This window comes from Xenopus laevis, chromosome 8S (assembly GCF_017654675.1).
Source record: "Xenopus laevis strain J_2021 chromosome 8S, Xenopus_laevis_v10.1, whole genome shotgun sequence".
In the NCBI taxonomy this organism is placed as follows: Eukaryota; Metazoa; Chordata; class Amphibia; order Anura; family Pipidae; genus Xenopus; species Xenopus laevis.
The window spans coordinates 103,718,170-103,742,559 of NC_054386.1; the positions used below are offsets into that span (position 1 = coordinate 103,718,170).

Here is a 24,390-nt window from a genome sequence, read left to right on the forward strand (position 1 = left end):
GAGGATATTCGTCCCCATATGCTGATCAGACCTTGGTCCTTTTTGGCTCAGCCTGAGGCAGTGGCACAATCTCTCTCTGAATTCTGGGAAATGAATGAAGGAATGGCGAACTGCCTTATCTTGACATTATTCCTGCTCCTCCCCACTGCATTAACCCCTTAATAACCCAATACCATAATAAGAAGTGCTTGAAGGTTATTGGTTATAACAGATGATCTTGTCCCCGCCATATCTGGCATCTTTGCAGAATTTTTGCCCCATGGGGATGCCTGTAGTGCTGGTACTTATTTAAATACTGAACCCCACAAATACAAATGTCATTTTTTATGGTTAAAGGAACAGTAACACCAAAAACTGAAAATGTTTTAATGTAATTAAAATAAAATATAGTGTTGCTTGCACACTACTATAGATGTATATGAGTGTATAAACAAGCTACTGTGAAGCCCTGGGGCAGCCATCAACTCTATAGAGTATAATGGTGTTCTACAGAGTGTATCTACTGTTTAACCTGTGCATTTAGCCCTATTTCAGTTGGCTCCGTTGCTACTATTTACATACACAATAGTTGTTATTCTGAAGGAAACACTCAGTTGTACCTCTTTATTTTTTGGTGTAACTGTTCCTTTTTAAAGGGTAACCTATACAGATCAGTTGTGGGTTATGGCAAATGCCAGAAGGGCTGCGATAAGATGCCATAGGAAGTTACTATTTAGTGGGCTGGTGGGGAGCTGATTGGGCCTTTCTGTACTTGGAATGCCAGGGCCTATTTTGACTCCCAGACCTGCAGGAGGGCATACTCACAGTTCACCCCAGTCCAAGGGTGCATAAACATAGGAGCAAAACAAAAAATGTGAGTTCCCCCAAAAAATAATAAAGCAGCAAGTAAAAGAAATACAAAAAGTTTATTAGAACATGGCATGACGCGTTTCGTGCCTGTTGGGACAATTACTTACAGCCTATGAGTAAGTGCCCCAACAGGCACGAAACACGTCAGGCCATGTCCTAATGAATTTTTTGTATTTTTTTTACTTGCTGCTTTATTATTTTTTGGAGGAACTCACATTTTTGGTTTTGGCGCCTCTTCAGAGTCAGAAAGAGGTTGGGGGCAGAGCTTCACTCTAGACATGGAAGGAGCTAAAAGAGCTGCAGTTGAGCTACTTGTGATAGAGAAATAAATAAGACCAACTGCAGGGAGAAAGGAATGTTATTCCTGGGGGAGAGAAAAATAGGTTTTTTTATTCTTTAAAGACGATGGACTTTGTAGTGACTATACACCCGCTACTGCTTCACTTCCAGCAGATGCTTTTCCCCTCCCACAATAAAATGGCCGGTGGGGCGTATACAATATATACCTCACTTCATGTCATGTGACATTGTGTGGCCTATAAATAAATGGGAGACACTTCCTAGTCTCCTGCATTCCAATGCACCTCCACGGGGTCCTGGCCTCAAGGAACGGGATTGCTCATTGGTTATTGTGTAGCTCTCAGCTCTCTCCATATGGGGCCACCAGGAAATCTATAGGGGTTCCCTCTGTGTATGTCAGTTACTGTAGGAACATCTGTATAGAGCACGGATTCCTTTATTCTTTCCTGCACCCTCTTTTCCTTTCCTTCCCAGGGCAGGTTATCTAAAGAGGCACTCGTAGGCTGGCTAACCATTTCCACTTGGTCTCAGCCACGAGCCACTGGGACCCAACACAAAGTCCTTCAAAATGAGTCTTTATTGGTCTTTCTAATTCCATCTAAACCTGCTCACTCATGGGGCATCACTCCAGCAATACTGAGGGGGCACTCACTCCAACAACCACTGGGGGGGGGCACTCCAGCAGAACCTCCTCACTATTGGGGCACTCACTCTGGCAGATCCTCCTCACTATTGAGGCACTCACCCCAGCAGAACCTCCTCACTATTGGGACACTCACTCCAGCAGAACCTCCTCATTATTGGAAAACTCACTCCAGCAGAACCTCCTCACTATTGGGGCACTCACTCTAGCAGAACCTCCTCACTATAGAGGCACTCACCCCAGCAGAACCCCCTCACTATTGAAACACTCACTCCAGCAGAACCTCATCACTATTGAAACACTCACTCCAGCAGAACCTCCTCACTATTGGAACACTCATCCCAGCAGAACCTCTTCACTATTGGGGCACTCACTCTAGCAGAACCTCCTCACTCTTTAGGCACTCACCCCAGCAGAACCTCCTCACTATTGGAACACTCACTCCAGCAGAACCTTCTCACTATTGGATCACTCACTCCAGCAGTACCTTCTCACTATAGGGTCACTCACTCCAGCATAACCTTTTAACTATTGGAGCACTCACTCCAGCAGAACCTTCTCACTATTGGAACACTCACTCCACCAAAACCTCCTCACTATTGGAGCATTCACTCCAGCAGAACCTCTTCACTATTGGAACACTCACTCCAGCAGAACCTCCTCACTATTGGAACACTCATCCCAGCAGAACCTCTTCACTATTGGGGCACTCACTCTAGCAGAACCTCCTCACTCTTTAGGCACTCACCCCAGCAGAACCTCCTCACTATTGGAACACTCACTCCAGCAGAACCTTCTCACTATTGGATCACTTACTCCAGCAGTACCTTCTCACTATAGGGTCACTCACTCCAGCATAACCTTTTAACTATTGGAGCACTCACTCCAGCAGAACCTTCTCACTATTGGAACACTCACTCCACCAGAACCTCCTCACTATTGGAGCATTCACTCCAGCAGAACCTCTTCACTATTGGAACACTCACTCCAGCAGAACCTCCTCACTATTGGAACACTCATCCCAGCAGAACCTCTTCACTATTGGGGCACTCACTCTAGCAGAACCTCCTCACTCTTTAGGCACTCACCCCAGCAGAACCTCCTCACTATTGGAACACTCACTCCAGCAGAACCTTCTCACTATTGGATCACTCACTCCAGCAGTACCTTCTCACTATAGGGTCACTCACTCCAGCATAACCTTTTAACTATTGGAGCACTCACTCCAGCAGAACCTTCTCACTATTGGAACACTCACTCCACCAGAACCTCCTCACTATTGGAGCATTCACTCCAGCAGAACCTCTTCACTATTGGAACACTCACTCCAGCAGAACCTCCTCACTATTGGAACACTCATCCCAGCAGAACCTCTTCACTATTGGGACACTCACTCTAGCAGAACCTCCTCACTCTTTAGGCACTCACCCCAGCAGAACCTCCTCACTATTGGAACACTCACTCCAGCAGAACCTTCTCACTATTGGATCACTCACTCCAGCAGTACCTTCTCACTATAGGGTCACTCACTCCAGCATAACCTTTTAACTATTGGAGCACTCACTCCAGCAGAACCTTCTCACTATTGGAACACTCACTCCACCAGAACCTCCTCACTATTGGAGCATTCACTCCAGCAGAACCTCTTCACTATTGGAACACTCACTCCAGCAGAACCTCCTCACTATTGGAACACTCATCCCAGCAGAACCTCTTCACTATTGGAACACTCACTCCAGCAGAACCTTCTCACTATTGGATCACTCACTCCAGCAGTACCTTCTCACTATAGGGTCACTCACTCCAGCATAACCTTTTAACTATTTGAGCACTCACTCCAGCAGAACCTTCTCACTATTGGAACACTCACTCCACCAGAACCTCCTCACTATTGGAGCATTCACTCCAGCAGAACCTCTTCACTATTGGAACACTCACTCCAGCAGAACCTCCTCACTATTGGGGCACTCACTCTAGCAGAACCTCCTCACTCTTTAGGCACTCACCCCAGCAGAACCTCCTCACTATTGGAACACTCACTCCAGCAGAACCTTCTCACTATTGGATCACTCACTCCAGCAGTACCTTCTCACTATAGGGTCACTCACTCCAGCATAACCTTTTAACTATTGGAGCACTCACTCCAGCAGAACCTTCTCACTATTGGAACACTCACTCCACCAGAACCTCCTCACTATTGGAGCATTCACTCCAGCAGAACCTCTTCACTATTGGAACACTCACTCCAGCAGAACCTCCTCACTATTGGAACACTCATCCCAGCAGAACCTCTTCACTATTGGGGCACTCACTCTAGCAGAACCTCCTCACTCTTTAGGCACTCACCCCAGCAGAACCTCCTCACTATTGGAACACTCACTCCAGCAGAACCTTCTCACTATTGGATCACTCACTCCAGCAGTACCTTCTCACTATAGGGTCACTCACTCCAGCATAACCTTTTAACTATTGGAGCACTCACTCCAGCAGAACCTTCTCACTATTGGAACACTCACTCCACCAGAACCTCCTCACTATTGGAGCATTCACTCCAGCAGAACCTCTTCACTATTGGAACACTCACTCCAGCAGAACCTCCTCACTATTGGAACACTCATCCCAGCAGAACCTCTTCACTATTGGGGCACTCACTCTAGCAGAACCTCCTCACTCTTTAGGCACTCACCCCAGCAGAACCTCCTCACTATTGGAACACTCACTCCAGCAGAACCTTCTCACTATTGGAACACTCACTCCACCAGAACCTCCTCACTATTGGAGCATTCACTCCAGCAGAACCTCTTCACTATTGAAGCACTCACTCCAGCAGAACCTCTTCACTATTGAAGCACTCACTCCAGCAGAACCTCTTCACTATTGGGTCATTCATTCCAGCAGAACCTCCTCACTATTAGAGCACTCACTCCAGCAGAACCTCCTCACTATTGAAGCACTCACTCCAGCAGAACCTCTTCACTATTGGGTCATTCATTCCAGCAGAACCTCCTCACTATTAGAGCACTCACTACAGCAGAACCTCCTCATTATTGGGTCACTCACTACAGCAGAATCTGCTCACTCTCTGCACTGGACAGAGTCCCATTTATCTCCTTGGTTAAGTTCTCCTTTTCTGTTCCTTCCTCCACCTTCTCGTCCAGCTGGCTGGGAATAGACCAGTACAAATGGGCATCCATCCTGGCGGCAGCCTCTGCCATTTCTCTGGCACTACACAAAGGGGTGGGCACCTCAAATGTCTGATGGAAAGTGTTATAATCCACCTCATAGAATCCATCTTCCAATGACAGTACCGACATGAAGCGATGCCCCCATAGCACCTCGTCAACCAGGTAAGAACTTCGCGCCTGGCACGTCATCCCTGGTGGAGAGAAGAAAATGTTATCATGGGGCAAGATGTTGGTTATTCTGGCATATGTGGCCCTCCAGCATACATATCTGCAGTTCTACAGTCTCTCATTGTGTGGCCTTCAAGCACACATACTGTACCTGCAGTTCTATAGTCTGTCATTCCTGCTGTTAGTGACTGTTATAAGCAATAGTGCTGGGGACTGCATGTGGAGCCACATCCCTTTAATACAAGCCACATATAAAATATATACACTGTTGTGCTAATCTCAAACTTTATGACCTGTATGAGCTTAGAGACCAGTGCAGGCTGTGACATGTATTTCTGCTCATTACTGGACTCACATAGGTGGAGAGTGGTCTATGTATCTCAGATATGTCAATAATCACATCTTCTCCTTAATGGTATCATAGAGCCACTTCCATATAAATGCCCCTAAAATACACATATAGTTCCTGTAACATGTAAAATAACCTAAAACACACATCAGGATAAATACAGTGCCAATTACATGTATAATACCCAGAACACACAGCAGATAAATACAGGGCCAATTCCATGTATAATACCCCAGAACACACAGCAGATAAATACAGGGTCAATTCCATGTCTAATACCCCAGAACACACAGCAGGATAAATACAGGGCCAATTCCATGTATAATACCCCAGAACACACAGCAGATAAATACAGAGCCAATTCCATGTATAATACCCCAGAACACACAGCAGGATAAATACAGTGCCAATTCCATGTATAATACCCAGAACACACAGCAGATAAATACAGGGCCAATTCCATGTATAATACCCCAGAACCCACAGCAGATAAATACAGGGCCAATTCCATGTATTATACCCCAGAACACACAGCAGATAAATACAGGGCCAATTCCATGTATAATACCCCAGAACACACAGCAGATAAATACAGTGACAATTCCATGTATAATACCCCAGAACACACAGCAGATAAATACAGGGCCAATTCCATGTATAATACCCCAGAACACACAGCAGATAAATACAGGGCCAATTCCATGTATAATACCCCAGAACACACAGCAGGATAAATACAGTGCCAATTCCATGTATTATACCCCAGAACACACAGCAGATAAATACAGGGCCAATCCCATGTATAATACCCCAGAACACACAGCAGATAAATACAGTGACAATTCCATGTATAATACCCCAGAACACACAGCAGGATAAATACAGGACCAATTCCATGTATAATACCCCAGAACACACAGCAGGATAAATACAGGGCCAATTCCATGTATAATACCCCAGAACACACAGCAGATAAATACAGTGGGAATTCCATGTATAATACCCCAGAACACACAGCAGGAAAAATACAGTGCCAATTCCATGTATAATACCCCAGAACACACAGCAGATAAATACAGGGCCAATTCCATGTATAATACCTCAGAACACACAGCAGATAAATACAGTGCCAATTCCATGTATAATACCCCAGAACACACAGCAGATAAATACAGTGCCAATTCCATGTATAATACCCAGAACACACAGCAGATAAATACAAGGCCAATTCCATGTATAATACCCCAGAACACACAGCAGATAAATACAGGGCCAATTCCATGTATAATACCCCAGAACATACAGCAGATAAATACAGTGCCAATTCCATGTATAATACCTCAGAACACACAGCAGATAAATACAGTGCCAATTCCATGTATAATACCCCAGAACACACAGCAGATAAATACAGTGCCAATTCCATGTATAATACCCAGAACACACAGCAGATAAATACAAGGCCAATTCCATGTATAATACCCCAGAACACACAGCAGATAAATACAAGGCCAATTCCATGTATAATACCCCAGAACACACAGCAGATAAATACAGGGCCAATTCCATGTATAATACCCCAGAACACACAGCAGATAAATACAGTGTCAATTCCATGTATAATACCCAGAACACACAGCAGATAAATACAGTGCCAATTCCATGTATAATACCCCAGAACACACAGCAGATAAATACAAGGCCAATTCCATGTATAATACCCCAGAACACACAGCAGATAAATACAGGGCCAATTCCATGTATAATACCCCAGAACATACAGCAGATAAATACAGGGCCAATTTCATGTATAATACCCCAGAACATACAGCAGATAAATACAGTGCCAATTCCATGTATAATACCCCAGAACACACAGCAGATAAATACAGTGCCAATTCCATGTATAATACCCAGAACACACAGCAGGATAAATATAGTGCCAATTCCATGTATAATACCCAGAACACACAGCAGATAAATACAGTGCCAATTCCATGTATAATACCCAGAACACACAGCAGATAAATACAAGGCCAATTCCATGTATAATACCCCAGAACACACAGCAGATAAATACAGGGCCAATTCCATGTATAATACCCCAGAACATACAGCAGATAAATACAGTGCCAATTCCATGTATAATACCCCAGAACACACAGCAGGATAAATACAGTGCCAATTCCATGTATAATACCCCAGAACCCACAGCAGATAAATACAGGGCCAATTCCATGTATAATACCCAGAACACACAGCAGGTAAATACAGGGCCAATTCCATGTATAATACCCCAGAACACACAGCAGATAAATACAGTGCCAATTCCATGTATAATACCCCAGAACATACAGCAGATAAATACAGTGCCAATTCCATGTATAATACCCCAGAACACACAGCAGATAAATACAGTGTCAATTCCATGTATAATACCCCAGAACACACAGCAGATAAATACAAGGCCAATTCCATGTATAATACCCCAGAACACACAGCAGATAAATACAGGGCCAATTCCATGTATAATACCCCAGAACATACAGCAGATAAATACAGGGCCAATTTCATGTATAATACCCCAGAACATACAGCAGATAAATACAGTGCCAATTCCATGTATAATACCCCAGAACACACAGCAGATAAATACAGTGCCAATTCCATGTATAATACCCAGAACACACAGCAGGATAAATACAGTGCCAATTCCATGTATAATACCCCAGAACACACAGCAGATAAATACAGTGTCAATTCCATGTATAATACTCAGAACACACAGCAGATAAATACAGGGCCAATTCCATGTATAATACCCCAGAACACACAGCAGATAAATACAGGACCAATTCCATGTATAATACCCCAGAACACACAGCAGATAAATACAAGGCCAATTCCATGTATAATAGTGTAGTGAGACCAGCAGAATATCCATTCATTCCTCATTCTCACTGGCTTTATAGTTCTGTGTAACTGTCATTGTGTCTGTCCCTTTCTCTGCACTGCTGCTTCTGACTCCTGATACAACTTCCCAATATCCATTCATTCCTCATTCTCACTGGCTTTATAGTTCTGTGTAACTGTCATTGTGTCTGTCCCTTTCTCTGCACTGCTGCTTCTGACTCCTGATACAACTTCCCAATATCCATTCATTCCTCATTCTCACTGGGTTTATAGTTCTGTGTAACTGTCATTGTGTCTGTCCCTTTCTCTTCTCTGCACTGCTGCTTCTGACTCCTGATACAACTTCCCAATATCCATTCATTCCTCATTCTCACTGGGTTTATAGTTCTGTGTAACTGTCATTGTGTCTGTCCCTTTCTCTGCACTGCTGCCTCTGACTCCTGATACAACTTCCCAATATCCATTCATTCCTCATTCTCACTGGGTTTATAGTTCTGTGTAACTGTCATTGTGTCTGTCCCTTTCTCTTCTCTGCACTGCTGCTTCTGACTCCTGATACAACTTCCCAATATCCATTCATTCCTCATTCTCACTGGGTTTATAGTTCTGTGTAACTGTCATTGTGTCTGTCCCTTTCTCTGCACTGCTGCTTCTGACTCCTGATACAACTTCCCAGTATCCATTCATTCCTCATTCTCACTGGGTTTATAGTTCTGTGTAACTGTCATTGTGTCTGTCCCTTTCTCTTCTCTGCACTGCTGCTTCTGACTCCTGATACAACTTCCCAATATCCATTCATTCCTCATTCTCACTGGGTTTATAGTTCTGTGTAACTGTCATTGTGTCTGTCCCTTTCTCTTCTCTGCACTGCTGCCTCTGACTCCTGATACAACTTCCCAATATCCATTCATTCCTCATTCTCACTGGGTTTATAGTTCTGTGTAACTGTCATTGTGTCTGTCCCTTTCTCTTCTCTGCACTGCTGCTCCTGACTCCTGATACAACTTCCCAATATCCATTCATTCCTCATTCTCACTGGGTTTATAGTTCTGTGTAACTGTCATTGTGTCTGTCCCTTTCTCTTCTCTGCACTGCTGCCTCTGACTCCTGATACAACTTCCCAATATCCATTCATTCCTCATTCTCACTGGGTTTATAGTTCTGTGTAACTGTCATTGTGTCTGTCCCTTTCTCTTCTCTGCACTGCTGCCTCTGACTCCTGATACAACTTCCCAATATCCATTCATTCCTCATTCTCACTGGGTTTATAGTTCTGTGTAACTGTCATTGTGTCTGTCCCTTTCTCTTCTCTGCACTGCTGCTTCTGACTCCTGATACAACTTCCCAATATCCATTCATTCCTCATTCTCACTGGGTTTATAGTTCTGTGTAACTGTCATTGTGTCTGTCCCTTTCTCTGCACTGCTGCTTCTGACTCCTGATACAACTTCCCAATATCCATTCATTCCTCATTCTCACTGGGTTTATAGTTCTGTGTAACTGTCATTGTGTCTGTCCCTTTCTCTGCACTGCTGCTTCTGACTCCTGATACAACTTCCCAATATCCATTCATTCCTCATTCTCACTGGGTTTATAGTTCTGTGTAACTGTCATTGTGTCTGTCCCTTTCTCTGCACTGCTGCTTCTGACTCCTGATACAACTTCCCAATATCCATTCATTCCTCATTCTCACTGGGTTTATAGTTCTGTGTAACTGTCATTGTGTCTGTCCCTTTCTCTTCTCTGCACTGCTGCTTCTGACTCCTGATACAACTTCCCAATATCCATTCATTCCTCATTCTCACTGGGTTTATAGTTCTGTGTAACTGTCATTGTGTCTGTCCCTTTCTCTTCTCTGCACTGCTGCTTCTGACTCCTGATACAACTTCCCAATATCCATTCATTCCTCATTCTCACTGGGTTTATAGTTCTGTGTAACTGTCATTGTGTCTGTCCCTTTCTCTGCACTGCTGCCTCTGACTCCTGATACAACTTCCCAATATCCATTCATTCCTCATTCTCACTGGGTTTATAGTTCTGTGTAACTGTCATTGTGTCTGTCCCTTTCTCTTCTCTGCACTGCTGCTTCTGACTCCTGATACAACTTCCCAATATCCATTCATTCCTCATTCTCACTGGGTTTATAGTTCTGTGTAACTGTCATTGTGTCTGTCCCTTTCTCTGCACTGCTGCTTCTGACTCCTGATACAACTTCCCAATATCCATTCATTCCTCATTCTCACTGGGTTTATAGTTCTGTGTAACTGTCATTGTGTCTGTCCCTTTCTCTGCACTGCTGCTTCTGACTCCTGATACAACTTCCCAATATCCATTCATTCCTCATTCTCACTGGGTTTATAGTTCTGTGTAACTGTCATTGTGTCTGTCCCTTTCTCTGCACTGCTGCTTCTGACTCCTGATACAACTTCCCAATATCCATTCATTCCTCATTCTCACTGGGTTTATAGTTCTGTGTAACTGTCATTGTGTCTGTCCCTTTCTCTTCTCTGCACTGCTGCTTCTGACTCCTGATACAACTTCCCAATATCCATTCATTCCTCATTCTCACTGGGTTTATAGTTCTGTGTAACTGTCATTGTGTCTGTCCCTTTCTCTTCTCTGCACTGCTGCTTCTGACTCCTGATACAACTTCCCAATATCCATTCATTCCTCATTCTCACTGGGTTTATAGTTCTGTGTAACTGTCATTGTGTCTGTCCCTTTGTGTGTCCATTGTGTGGATTATAGAAGGCTCTAGGTAAATGTCTTGCATTTGAGAAGTCCTTTCTGATGAAACAGCCAGGCACCAGCATTGCCCTTTCTCCCCACTAGGGGGCAAGTCCTGTCTTGCTTTACTACCCACATTGTGAGCTGAAGCGGCGGGGCTTTATATAGACCCCTTAGTCAGACATTCGTAAGTTACTGCCCCATTACTTACCCTTTCGTCTCACTGCTACAGGGGTGCAAGGATTCCAGCCCCAGGGGAACACACTGCATAGAAATAAAGGCCTCCAATAGAAACTGATTCCCTGAGGGAGGGACTTCCTGTCTACTGGTCTATAAAAAGGGGAGGGGACTCAAGCTTCTCTCTCTAGACTCCACCTAGTGCAGGGGTGGAGCTAAAGGTAGGTAGGCCTCAGTATCTCTGCAGAAGATCAAGCCCTAGTGAAGCTGAAGCTGAACCTCCCACATGCAGGAGTCAAACAAAGTAACAGACAAACACTATGGGCTTCATGGGGATCAGCAGATCTGTGACGTCCTTTTCCACAATGACTTTGCACTAATTCCTCCCGTTCCCCAGAAACGTCCACAGTCTGGCCTGGGAATGTGGCCCCTGTCTATATATACAGTATATATATATATATATATAAAGTTACCACTCACTGAGCTTATATACCGGCCACAGCTGGGCACAGAGCATATTACAGCATTATCTCTGCTCAGTACGTGAATCTGCTGATGGTGAAATCTCTTTTCCTCCCCACTAATGAATCACTAATTCTCCCTTTCTAGGTAGGGAATCCCATAACCTGACTGTCCTTACAGTAAAGAACCCCTTCCTATGCTGATGGTGAGATCTCCTTTCCTCCCCACCAATGAATCACTCATTCCCCTCTCTTGGTAGGGAATCCCATAACCTGACTGTCCTTACAGTAAAGAACCCCTTCCTATGCTGATGGTGAGATCTCCTTTCCTCCCCACCAATGAATCACTCATTCCCCTCTCTTGGTAGGGAATCCCATAACCTGACTGCCCTTACAGTAAAGAACCCCTTCCTATGCTGATAGTGAGATCTCCTTTCCTCCCCACCAATGAATCACTCATTCCCCTCTCTTGGTAGGGAATCCCATAACCTGACTGTCCTTACAGTAAAGAACCCCTTCCTATACTGATGGTGAGATCTCATTTCCTCCCCACAAATGAATCACTAATTCTCCCTTTCTAGGTAGGGAATCCCATAACCTGACTGTCCTTACAGTAAAGAACTCCTTCCTATGCTGATGGTGAGATCTCCTTTCCTCCCCACCAATGAATCACTCATTCCCCTCTCTTGGTAGGGAATCCCATAACCTGACTGTCCTTACAGTAAAGAACCCCTTCCTATGCTGATGGTGAGATCTCCTTTCCTCCCCACCAATGAATCACTCATTCCCCTCTCTTGGTAGGGAATCCCATAACCTGACTGCCCTTACAGTAAAGAACCCCTTCCTATACTGATGGTAAGATCTCCTTTCCTCCCCACCAATGAATCACTCATTCCTCTCTCTTGGTAGGGAATCCCATAACCTGACTGTCCTTACAGTAAAGAACTCCTTCCTATGCTGATGGTGAGATCTCATTTCCTCCCCACCAATGAATCACTCATTCCCCTCTCTTGGTAGGGAATCCCATAACCTGACTGTCCTTACAGTAAAGAACCCCTTCCTATGCTGATGGTGAGATCTCCTTTTCTCCCCACCAATGAATCACTCATTCCCCTCTCTTGGTAGGGAATCCCATAACCTGACTGTCCTTACAGTAAAGAACCCCTTCCTATACTGATGGTGAGATCTCATTTCCTCCCCACAAATGAATCACTAATTCTCCCTTTCTAGGTAGGGAATCCCATAACCTGACTGTCCTTACAGTAAAGAACTCCTTCCTATGCTGATGGTGAGATCTCCTTTCCTCCCCACCAATGAATCACTCATTCCACTCTCTTGGTAGGGAATCCCATAACCTGACTGTCCTTACAGTAAAGAACCCCTTCCTATGCTGATGGTGAGATCTCCTTTCCTCCCCACCAATGAATCACTCATTCCCTCTCTTGGTAGGGAATCCCATAACCTGACTGTCCTTACAGTAAAGAACCCCTTCCTATGCTGATGGTGAGATCTCCTTTCCTCCCCACCAATGAATCACTCATTCCCCTCTCTTGGTAGGGAATCCCATAACCTGACTGCCCTTACAGTAAAGAACCCCTTCCTATACTGATGGTAAGATCTCCTTTCCTCCCCACCAATGAATCACTCATTCCCCTCTCTTGGTAGGGAATCCCATAACCTGACTGTCCTTACAGTAAAGAACCCCTTCCTATGCTGATGGTGAGATCTCCTTTCCTCCCCACCAATGAATCACTCATTCCCCTCTCTTGGTAGGGAATCCCATAACCTGACTGTCCTTACAGTAAAGAACCCCTTCCTATGCTGATGGTGAGATCTCCTTTCCTCCCCACCAATGAATCACTCATTCCCCTCTCTTGGTAGGGAATCCCATAACCTGACTGTCCTTACAGTAAAGAACCCCTTCCTATGCTGATGGTGAGATCTCCTTTCCTCCCCACCAATGAATCACTCATTCCCCTCTCTTGGTAGGGAATCCCATAACCTGACTGTCCTTACAGTAAAGAACCCCTTCCTATGCTGATGGTGAGATCTCCTTTCCTCCCCACCAATGAATCACTCATTCCCCTCTCTTGGTAGGGAATCCCATAACCTGACTGTCCTTACAGTAAAGAACCCTTTCCTATGCTGATGGTGAGATCTCCTTTCCTCCCCACCAATGAATCACTCATTCCCCTCTCTTGGTAGGGAATCCCATAACCTGACTGCCCTTACAGTAAAGAACCCCTTCCTATACTGATGGTAAGATCTCCTTTCCTCCCCACCAATGAATCACTCATTCCCCTCTCTTGGTAGGGAATCCCATAACCTGACTGTCCTTACAGTAAAGAACCCCTTCCTATGCTGATGGTGAGAATCTCCTTTCCTCCCCACCAATGAATCACTCATTCCCCTCTCTTGGTAGGGAATCCCATAACCTGACTGTCCTTACAGTAAAGAACCCCTTCCTATGCTGATGGTGAGATCTCCTTTCCTCCCCACCAATGAATCACTCATTCCCCTCTCTTGGTAGGGAATCCCATAACCTGACTGCCCTTACAGTAAAGAACCCCTTCCTATGCTGATGGTGAGATCTCCTTTCCTCCCCACCAATGAATCACTCATTCCCCTCTCTTGGTAGGGAATCCCATAACCTGACTGCCCTCACAGTAAAGAACCCCTTCCTATACTGATGGTGAGATCTCCTTTCCTCCCCACCAATGAATCACTCATTCCCCTCTCTTGGTAGGGAATCCCATAACCTGACTGCCCTTACAGTAAAGAACCCCTTCCTATGCTGATGGTGAGATCTCCTTTCCTCCCCACCAATGAATCACTCATTCCCCTCTCTTGGTAGGGAATCTCATAACCTGACTGTCCTTGCAGTAAAGAACCCCTTCCTATACTGATGGTGAGATCTCATTTCCTCCCCACAAATGAATCACTAATTCTCCCTTTCTAGGTAGGGAATCCCATAACCTCATCCTTAACATATTCTATGTGGACATGCCTTTCCCTTAGGTTACTGTTTCCCAGGAGTTTGTGTAATTATACAATAATCTGGGGGCGTGGCCAACTGCTGCATGTGAGAGGACGTGTATTGGCTCAGCTCCGTACCCGGGGCGCAATAACCCTGCAAATCCCCTGACACAAACCCGCAAACACGGACCACCTGTACCCCAACTGCGAGCCCTTACCGCAGAGACTACTCATGGGTCAGAACCGGGCCCAGAAGCGCGCCTCTGAGGCTGCAACTCGCCTGGAAAAATATGCTCGGGATGGTAAAGCAAACCAAGATGGCGTCGGAACCTCTAACCACGAGGACGACGAGCTGGACCAAGAGCAAGTGCAACAGCCGACCCTCTTTGATATTATAACGGAGATCAAGAACACGAAGGAAGCCTGCACTGCATTAATCAACACAAAAACAGATGAGATTAGGCTCGATCTATCCATTATCAGGCAGGACCTCCAAAAGCTGCGCGAGCGGACGACCGTGGCAGAACAAAGGATCAGCGATCTTGAAGACACGTGTGCTCCGCTTCCCCAGGCCCTGCAGAACCTGAATAAAGAAATGGCTACCTGCATACAAAAGACCGACGACCTGGAAAACCGCCTTCGCAGAAACAACATAAGGATGGTCGGGTTTCCAGAAAGGGCGGAGGGTAATTCCTCAGAGGAGTTCGTGACCAACTGGCTGGTAACTACATTTGATCGAAACAAACTGTCGGCGACCTTTGCGGTGGAGCGAGCGCATAGGGTCCCCACAAGGCCCCCCCAGCCTGGGGCTCCCCCGAGGCCCCTCCTGGCACGCCTGCTAAATGCCATGGACAGAGACACCATCTTAAGGCTGGCTCGGGAAAAGAACACTCTACACTACCAGGACTCCAGGATCTCTATCTATGCAGATTTCTCATCGGAGGTCCAGAAGTTGAGGGCCAAATTCCAGGATGCCAAGCGGAGGCTGCGAGCAGAGAACCTGCAGTACGCCATGATGTACCCGGCGAGGCTCCGTGTCACAGCTGACGGCTCCAACCACTTCTTTATCTCACCCAAGGATCTGAACGACTGGCTCGACTCCCGCAACGCCCAGCCCTGAGACGACCCACGGCTGAGGGATCCTCACTGACGGGCATCGTGACGACTTCACAGCACCGCCGGTTCGGCGCCTCGTTCTTCACTTTTTTTGGCCTTTTTACCTTTTTTTTTATTTTATTTTTCTTTGCCCCACTATCCTGTTGGCTTTCCTTTTTTGCCATCCCACCTGGACCCTTCATATCCCGTTTCTGGCCCCCTGCTACGAATATGGTCCCGGCTTCTCCCCAACCATCTAGGCCCCCATAACACCGCTCCAGTACCGCCCGAGTACGCTGGACTATGGACACAGGACTCAACTCGACACCATGGGCAGGTTGTATATGGCCTTTTTTCTATTTTGCAGGGGGTTCCATAAGACATTACTCTCTGTAGACTCAGGGGTACAGCTCCTCATCATGGCGCTACCACTAGCCCCGGGAGGGAGGAGAGGAGGCGACCTGAGTTTTAGCACCCACCTCTCGGCTCTTTTGGGCCTAAGTAGGCCTTACACCCCCCCAGCGTTGTTCGAACAACGCATTTAGAAACACTTGGTTTTTGTATGGGATACAAGTTCTGCCTGCGTTTAATGGTAGAAAGGGAGGGAAGGGGTTGTTGGGGAATTCACAAATGTTGTGTTATAAATGTTGTAAATGTCACATGCTCAAGACAGGATTACACTGATATGCCGCGAGTAGGCATAACCAAGTCGGGGTTTAGGGCCCTGAGGCACCCCGGGGTGATAGTTAAGCTCACACGACTCCATGGCAGTTAACATACTCTCTTGGAATGTCAGGGGTATGAATAACCCCATAAAAAGGAAACTAGTGTTAGACTTCTTGAAGCAGAACAGCGCCCATATTGCCCTGCTACAGGAAACTCACCTAACTGGGAGTAAAACGTTGGCGCTCCACCGTCCGTGGGTGGGATGGGCGTACCACTCCACCTATTCTAATTACTCATCGGGGGTTTCTATACTAGTCCACAAACAAGTCCCCTTTAAAATGCTTCATTTGCGTTCAGATGTAAAAGGCCGATACCTGTTCCTACATTGCATGGTGGGCCAAACTGAGTTATTACTGGCAAACTTCTACATCCCACCCCCGTATGCAGACACCTGTATCAAAGAGTGGGCCAAGTACCAAGTAGACTTCCCCCGGGCCATCCCTATATGTGCAGGAGATTTCAACACGGTCATGAATCCCAAAATGGACAGAGTGAGGCGAGCGGGTTCCCAAAGTCTGGAGGTGAACTCCAACTTAAAGCTTCTTATGCAGGAGCTAGGTCTCTTGGACCTGTGGAGGTGTCAGCATCCAAATGTTCTCCAATATTCATGCTATTCCACATCCCACAGTGTACTATCTAGGCTAGATATGCTGTTCACTACAGCGGCATTTGCTACTAGAGCAGAAACATCTAGGTATTTACCCCGGGGCATATCGGATCACGCCCCCCTGCTCACCCCACTCAATCTATCCCAGCCCCCTGCCCGGGCGAGATGGTCCTTCAATCCGATTTGGTTTAGTATACTTAACAATCAGCAGGACCTGGACGATGCAATCAATACCTTCTTAGAAGCCAACCTTGGCTCTACTGACACACTTACACTCTGGGAAGCACTCAAGGCATATCTTAGAGGGGTCCTTAATGCTCAGATTGTCTGCCACAAGCAAAGATCCAGGGCTGCCACAGCAGTGCTTGAGGCTAAAGTGGCTGGGGCGGATTGGGGGGCAAGCCAAAATCCGTCGGATTCTAACCTACAGGCCCTAAAACAATTACAGGAGCAATATGCACAACACATGTGGGAAAGGGCACACCGTAAACATCTCTTCTCAAAGATTAATGTCTTTGAGCATGGCGAGAAAGCTGGTAAAATGCTTGCATACATGGCCAAACACCAGGGGGGCCCTAACCCTATAACAGCCCTTCAAGACATGACTGGGCAACTCAAAACTGATCCACTAGAAATAGAAAACATACTTGTATCCTTTTATAGGGAACTATACTCCTCCAAACTGGCAGCTACCCAGGATGTTATCCAACAATTCCTTAACCGACTAGGCCTGCCCAAAATGGATGGGGAGCATAGCAGGTACCTAGACATGGAAATCACTTCAGATGAGATCACTAGTGCCATAGATTCATTCCCTCAGGGTAAGGCGGCAGGTGCCGATGGCCTGCCTGTGGAGCTCTATAAGAGGCATGTTAAAATCCTGGCTCCTATCCTCCAGAGAGTTTACTCGGAAGCACTGGCCCAGGGCAAGTTACCCCCCTCTATGTATGAGGCGGCAATTGTACTGATAGGCAAACCCGGTAAAGACCTTCAGAAATGTGAGTCGTACCGCCCAATTTCTCTCCTGACGGCAGACGTAAAAATACTGGCGAAGGTCCTGGCGAATCGCCTAGCTAAGGTAATAACCAGTCTGGTGGGGTGTGACCAAACAGGGTTTATACCGGGTAAGACAACGGCTATTAAACTCAGGAGACTGTACCTTAATCTATCCCTGTCACATCCTAACAGTAATACGAGGGCAGTGGCTGCACTGGATATCGCCAAGGCCTTCGATACTGTGGAATGGTCATACCTCTGGGAGGTGATGTCCACAATGGGCTTTGGAACACTGTTTACTATGTATGTTAAATTATTGTATGCTCAACCTAATGCTTTTCTTAGGGTAAATGCAAGCTCCTCGGCCCCCTTTAACCTGGGGCGTGGTACTCGTCAGGGATGCCCCCTGTCCCCCCTGTTGTTTGCCCTGGCAATTGAGCCATTCGCCCAGGCTGTGAGAATTCCCCCGGATATAGTTGGCCTTAGCGTAGGACATAAGATGGAAAAAATCCAGCTTTACGCAGATGATACACTGATATACCTGGGGAACAGGGGCTCCTCACTTACTACCTTGACCAATCTTACAGCTCATTTTGGTGCCCTCTCAGGGCTGTGTGTTAGCCCCACAAAATCGGTGCTGTTCCTATTAGACCCGCTGACAGACTCTGAAAATCTCACACACTGCCCTTTGCAGTTGGTGAAAAAGTTTACCTACTTAGGGATACAGGTTGCCCTTCCGGTGGAACACTATTACTTACACAATGTGGAACCTATGCTCGCCTGGGCTAAAAACAAGACTGACCTATGGGCCAAGCTCCCACTAGGCCCAATGGGCCGCATACAATTGATCAAAATGCTAGTCACCCCAAAAATTCAGTATCCCCTCTGGCATTCCCCTATCTGGATTGACAAAAAATTCTTTACAGCTCTCAATAATACTCTTAGAAACTTTATATGGGGGAACGGCCGTAGCAGACTCTCCTTTGAAATCTTAAGACTCCCACAACAGGCAGGAGGAATAGCACTTCCAGACATGTTCCAGTATTATATCTCAGCCCAGTTAGCCCACTGCAGGCAATTGCTACCCCATACAGCAGATGAGAGCCTCCTGCGTCTATGGTCCGCTGTTACCCCACAAAACGAGACGCCATTCCAGGGCTTACTAGCCAGTGGCTCCCCAAGGGGGCACTCACAAATACATCCCTTACTCAAACTGCAAAGGAAAGTCTGGTCCATAGCGCATCGGCAGATTGAATTCTGTTCCATGCATCCCCACACCCCAATTACGAATAATTCAACTTTTCCAACGATGCGTCAGGTTGAGCTCCACAAGGTGTGGGCAACTGGGAATCTGACTGCTATAGGCAAGATATGGGTTGAGGGCAGCCCAGTCCCTTTTAGGACTCTGAAAACCGAACACCTCCTTCCTAATTCACAGTGGCTGGCATACAGTGCCATTTGTTCAGCACTGACCAAGCATAACAAAACCAAGCCTATCCAAGTTGACTGTTCCCCGCTGGCAAAAGCTATTGAAGCTACAACCCACAAAGGGCTGGTGTCTAAACTATACAGGGTTACGCAAAAGCATAGGGCAGAACATTATATGATCAAAGCACAGGAAAAATGGGACCATGACCTAGTTTATCTCACTGACGCCCAATGGGCCCAGGCCCTAAAGGTACCCTCACTGGTCTCCCTCAACTACAAGTACAGGTTAATACAACTCTACATATTGCATAGGGCGTACTATACCAAAACTCGATTGCATATAATTAATCCGACCATATCCCCTCTTTGCAACCGTTGCAACCTACACCAAGGCACTTTCTTGCATACGATGTGGGACTGTACCCACCTGGTACACTACTGGTCCACAATATTGGACACTCTGTCCCAACAGATAGGTCTCCCCGTACCCAAAGATCCCAAGGTGTGCCTTCTAGGGATAATGTCTACCCATGATATCCCTTCTGATAAGCAGCTATACCTACAAAGAGTCTTATTCCTTGCCAGAAAAGGTATTACTTGTCATTGGAAAAGCTCTGACCCTCCGACATTTGAGCAATGGTATAAATCAGTCCAAGATCTACATAATACAGAACACATTATATGTAAAAAAAATGGCAACCTCCATCGACATGAAGTTGTGTGGGGCTCCTGGCTCAGGGCGCAGGAGGGAGCTACTACCTAGTGTATAGCTTATTTCTTGTATATCGCATTTCTGTCCCTGTTGTAATTCAACTGACGTGATAACCTGTGGCTATGAATGTAAGAATATGGAATGTTTACCCGTGTCTTGTATCTGTTTACTTGCGCTTCAATAAAAACCTTCTTGAGCAAAAAAAAAATTATACAATAATCTAGCACTAGATTTCACCCAATGGAACTATTGGTGTTTAATAACTCACATGGACATACCTGTAGCCTCCACCATGCCTTCCAGGATTACCACAATCTCAAACTCGTCCTTCTCCAGTTGGCGTTTGGACACTTCCCAGAAGGGGCTGTGCTCATTGATTTCATGGCTGATGACGAGGGGTGAGACCAAGAAGAGGCGGTCATCTCCAGTCTCAAAGCCCACATTGATGTCTGTCTGGTTGAGTGGGATAAACTCCCCCTCCTGTGTCTGTTTGGATTTGATGAGCTTGGCTCTGATGGAAGCCTCCACAATGTGGGAATTCCTTAAGTCTCCAACTCGGAACATGAGGCAGAGCTTGTCATCCCTTTGAGAGATGACGGCATGAGAGGAGAACACCAACGTCTCTGCCCTTTTGTTGGGCTGGGAGATCTTTACAAACATACAACCCACCATGAAAGCATTGACCATGGAGCCCAGAATGGCCTGAAGGAGCAAAAGAACAATCCCTTCCGGGCACTTGTCTGTGATGACCCTGTGTCCATAGCCAATGGTTGTTTCTGTCTCAATAGAGAAGAGAAAGGCAGAGACAAACCCGTTGAGGTTGTTGACGCAAGGAGTCCATGTTCTGTCCTCTAGGTGATCAAGGTCCCCACGACAGTAAGCAATAAACCACCAAATGAGTCCAAAGAAGAGCCAGGTAATGGCATAAGCAAGGATGAACACCAAGAGGCTGACTCTCCACTTTAGGTCCACCAGAGTGGTGAAGATGTCAGTCAGATAGCGATAGGTTTCTCGCACATTGCCATGTTGGACATTACAACGACCGTCCTTTTCCACATATCTCTGGCGCCTCCTCAACTTCCTGTCAGCTTTTTCTGCCTTCTCCACTAACTTAGACTTATGTTGAAAAGAGGAAGATTTGGTGTTAGTGAATGTGGCCCCGGGGACTGAGGTGAAAGCTCGATCTTTAGCCATAGTGCAGAGGGGTCAATGAGTGCTTTAACATCTGAAAGAAAGAAAAGAAAGAGAAATATTCCTTGTATCCAATTGTGAGAAGAGCTTACAATCATTTTCTGGGTGGCCTATCAATCCACATGTTTCTTGGCAGATAGATTGACTCATCCTGGCCATGTGTAGGAGTAATCCCTAGAAGTTAGCTGACCCAGAGCCCTGTACTGTCATCTACTGAGCGCTACTGTCTAGAGATACACAGTTTGTTATCCACAAAACCCCCCAAATCCTTCTCAGTTAAGGAAACTCCCAACACACTGCCATTTAGTGTATAACTTGCATTTATATTATTTCTGCCAAAGTGCATAACCTGCATTTATCAACATTGAACCATATTTGCTGCCCAGTTTTCAAATTTAGTGAAATCACTTTGCAAAGTGGTAGAATCCTGCATGGGACTTATAGTTCTGCACAATTTAGTATATCTCTATCACTAACAACACTGGTCAATTGGACAATGTTTTATTAACCCCTATTTTGTATAATTTTTCATTTAGCCAGTTCTCTATCCAACCCCCACTGTCCCCCAATGTCAATAACCTTTTATATGGTACTGTATCACAACCCTTTACTGCCCCCCAGTGATAGTAACCTTCTGTGTTGTACTCTATCATATCCATCCTAGCTCCCTGCTCACCTCCTTATAAAAGGCAATTGAATGAATATGACAAGATCTGTTATGAATAAAACCATGCTGACTCAAACTCATGATTTGCAGTGTATTCAAGCATCTTATCTCCTTCAAAAAGCTTTCCTACCACTGATGTCAGACTAACTGGCCTGTAGTTTTCAGGCTGAGAACAGGATCTCTTTTTGAACAGCTCCACAATCGCAATTTTCCGGTTTCTCATGGCAGACCTCAATGAATCCTGAATAATTAAGTAAAGAAGTTTGGCAATCACAGAGTTAAGCTTGTTTAGTACCATAGGATGAATACCATCTGGTCCCAGACCTTTGTTTCCCACTAAATATTCAAGTCCCCTTTGCATTTTTCATGTACAGTCGAATTGGGACTTTTACTTTAAGAAGGCTGGTTCCCCAGTTGTGTAGACAGATGAAAAATAACAGTTTAGAATCTCTTCTTTTTCTCTGTTCTCATTGACCAACTAACCACTCTCTGACATTCAGGGTCCCACCCCATCTTGCTACATTTATTTCTACATTTACAGGATCATTTTGGATTCATTTTACTCATTGCTCCATCTCTATTTGAGCATGTCTGTAGCTTTTTTGCATGATTTATTGGCCTCTCTGTATTGAATGACTGAATGAAAGGTTGAGAGACTGATCCAGGTGACATTTAGGGATTAAATAAAAATTCAAGATGATCGTAAATGCAGGGGGGGGCTGCAAAGCAGGGGTTAAAGAGAAGCACAGACACAGGGTCAGTTGTGCTATATTTAGGTGACAACCCCAAATCTAAACATAAATGTGGGCCAATTCTCTTCTCCGGCATCCCTGCTGCTCCTGTAGCCATGGAAACCACTGCATCTCCTTAGGAGATCTTTATTATTTTATCTGCTCCTTTCCCTGCATTCTCATTGGTTCAGCCGCCAATTCCTCATATGTTCCAGCTGAATTCTCCTAGTGCCAGGGCCCTATCTCTCTCTAGAGGGGCCACATGTGCCCAGTGCACCTGAATCTCCATAATATTAACCGCCGCCCCATGTTATCTACATTTTACCCCCTCCATATACCAAGGGCAGCTTGGAAGCATAATAAATGTAACTGAACACAAATAGAAGAATGGGTCCCATAATTTTGTTATTTCCCACCCAGCGTTAAGGGGACAGTACATGAAATAAAGGTTCCACTGCTCCAACATGACACATCCAGGGGTTAAATAAAGTGCCAGACTGGGGGTACAGCAAACCCCAAACATCCATGTGCGTATAATGCAATTATATAGGGAAGGGGGCAGGGTAGAATAGAGAAGGGGCAGATAGGGAAGGGGGAGGGTAGAACTGAGCAGGGGCGGATGGGGGTAGGTAGAAGGTGGCAGGATGAGGGGGGTTAAGAAGTAACAGGGGGACATTGGGGATAGAGAACGTTCCTACCTGCGGAGCACGAGCTGCTACCTGCCTCCATCCCTAGCTCCATCCATGGTGCCTATAAATAGAGCTGGAGTGTGAGGGAGGAAGAGGAGCACGGGATGGAGCTCAGTGCCTGATGGAGGGGGGTCGCCGAGAACAGAATCAGGGCTGGATGTGAGAGCTGAGCAACTGCCAGTGTCACTGGGAAGGAGAGGAGTGTGGAATGGGGGAGGGTTTGAGTGACAGGTGAGCTCTCGTCTCCCACTGACCCCCCCCCCCACACATACACACTCTGCAACTATGACAATGTAAGGGTTAGCAGCAAATGGAATGTAAGCTCCTTTTTCCTTCAGCTTGTTGCACCTCTCTGGCACTTGTGGCCATGCAAGGGTCTAACTCAGATTGCAAGCTCTTTGTATACTTTCACTTCTGTATAGGGGAGCTTATGTCCACCCTAGATACAGTACTGTTCACTATGGCCATGCAAGGGTTAACAGCCAGTGAATCGTACACTCTATTGACATTTAGATTGTCGTGGACAAGCAAAGGTTAACAGCCAGTGAATTGTAAGTTCCTCTGAACATCTCACTTCCTGTGGCAGCTGTGACCATTCAAGGGTTAACAGCCAGTGAATTGTAAGCTCCTCAGAACATTTCGCTTCCCTGTGGCAGCTGTGGCAGTGCAAGGGTTAACAACCAGGGAACTGTAAGCTCCACGGAATACTTTGCTTCCTTCAGTCAACTGTGGCCATGCAAGGGTTTAACAACCAGTAAATTGTAAGCTCCTCTGAACATTTTGTTTCCCTCGGGCAGCTG

The 24,390-nt window shown here is 45.9% G+C and overlaps 1 protein-coding gene across 2 annotated transcripts; it reads right to left on the minus strand.

Moving 5' to 3' along the window:
• Nucleotides 1-1,218: 1,218 nt before the first annotated feature.
• Nucleotides 1,219-23,703, minus strand: LOC108700451 (G protein-activated inward rectifier potassium channel 3). Of its 2 annotated transcripts, XR_005963795.1 has the most exons (4): nucleotides 23,600-23,703; nucleotides 20,591-21,537; nucleotides 4,048-5,168; nucleotides 1,219-3,741 (listed from the first exon to the last, which is right to left on the minus strand). XR_005963795.1 is itself a non-coding variant. In XM_041574642.1 (3 exons), exons 2-3 carry the CDS (start codon nucleotides 21,504-21,506, stop codon nucleotides 4,852-4,854), a joined length of 1,233 nt encoding a protein of 410 aa, XP_041430576.1. In that variant the 5' UTR covers nucleotides 21,507-21,537; nucleotides 23,600-23,703; the 3' UTR covers nucleotides 1,219-4,851. The 2 variants fall into 2 exon arrangements, 1 of the variants encoding a protein (XP_041430576.1); XM_041574642.1 differs by having other exon boundaries at nucleotides 1,219-5,168.
• Nucleotides 23,704-24,390: the final 687 nt, after the last annotated feature.

Coding starts and splice junctions, on each gene's coding strand:
- LOC108700451 (XM_041574642.1), bottom strand. CDS start 21,506: ATGGCTAAAGATCGAGCTTTCACCTCAGTCCCCGGGGCCACATTCACT. Junction 5,169..20,590: donor AGGCATGGTGGAGGCTACAG/GTATGTCCATGT, acceptor TCTCTCCACCAG/GGATGACGTGCCAGGCGCGA.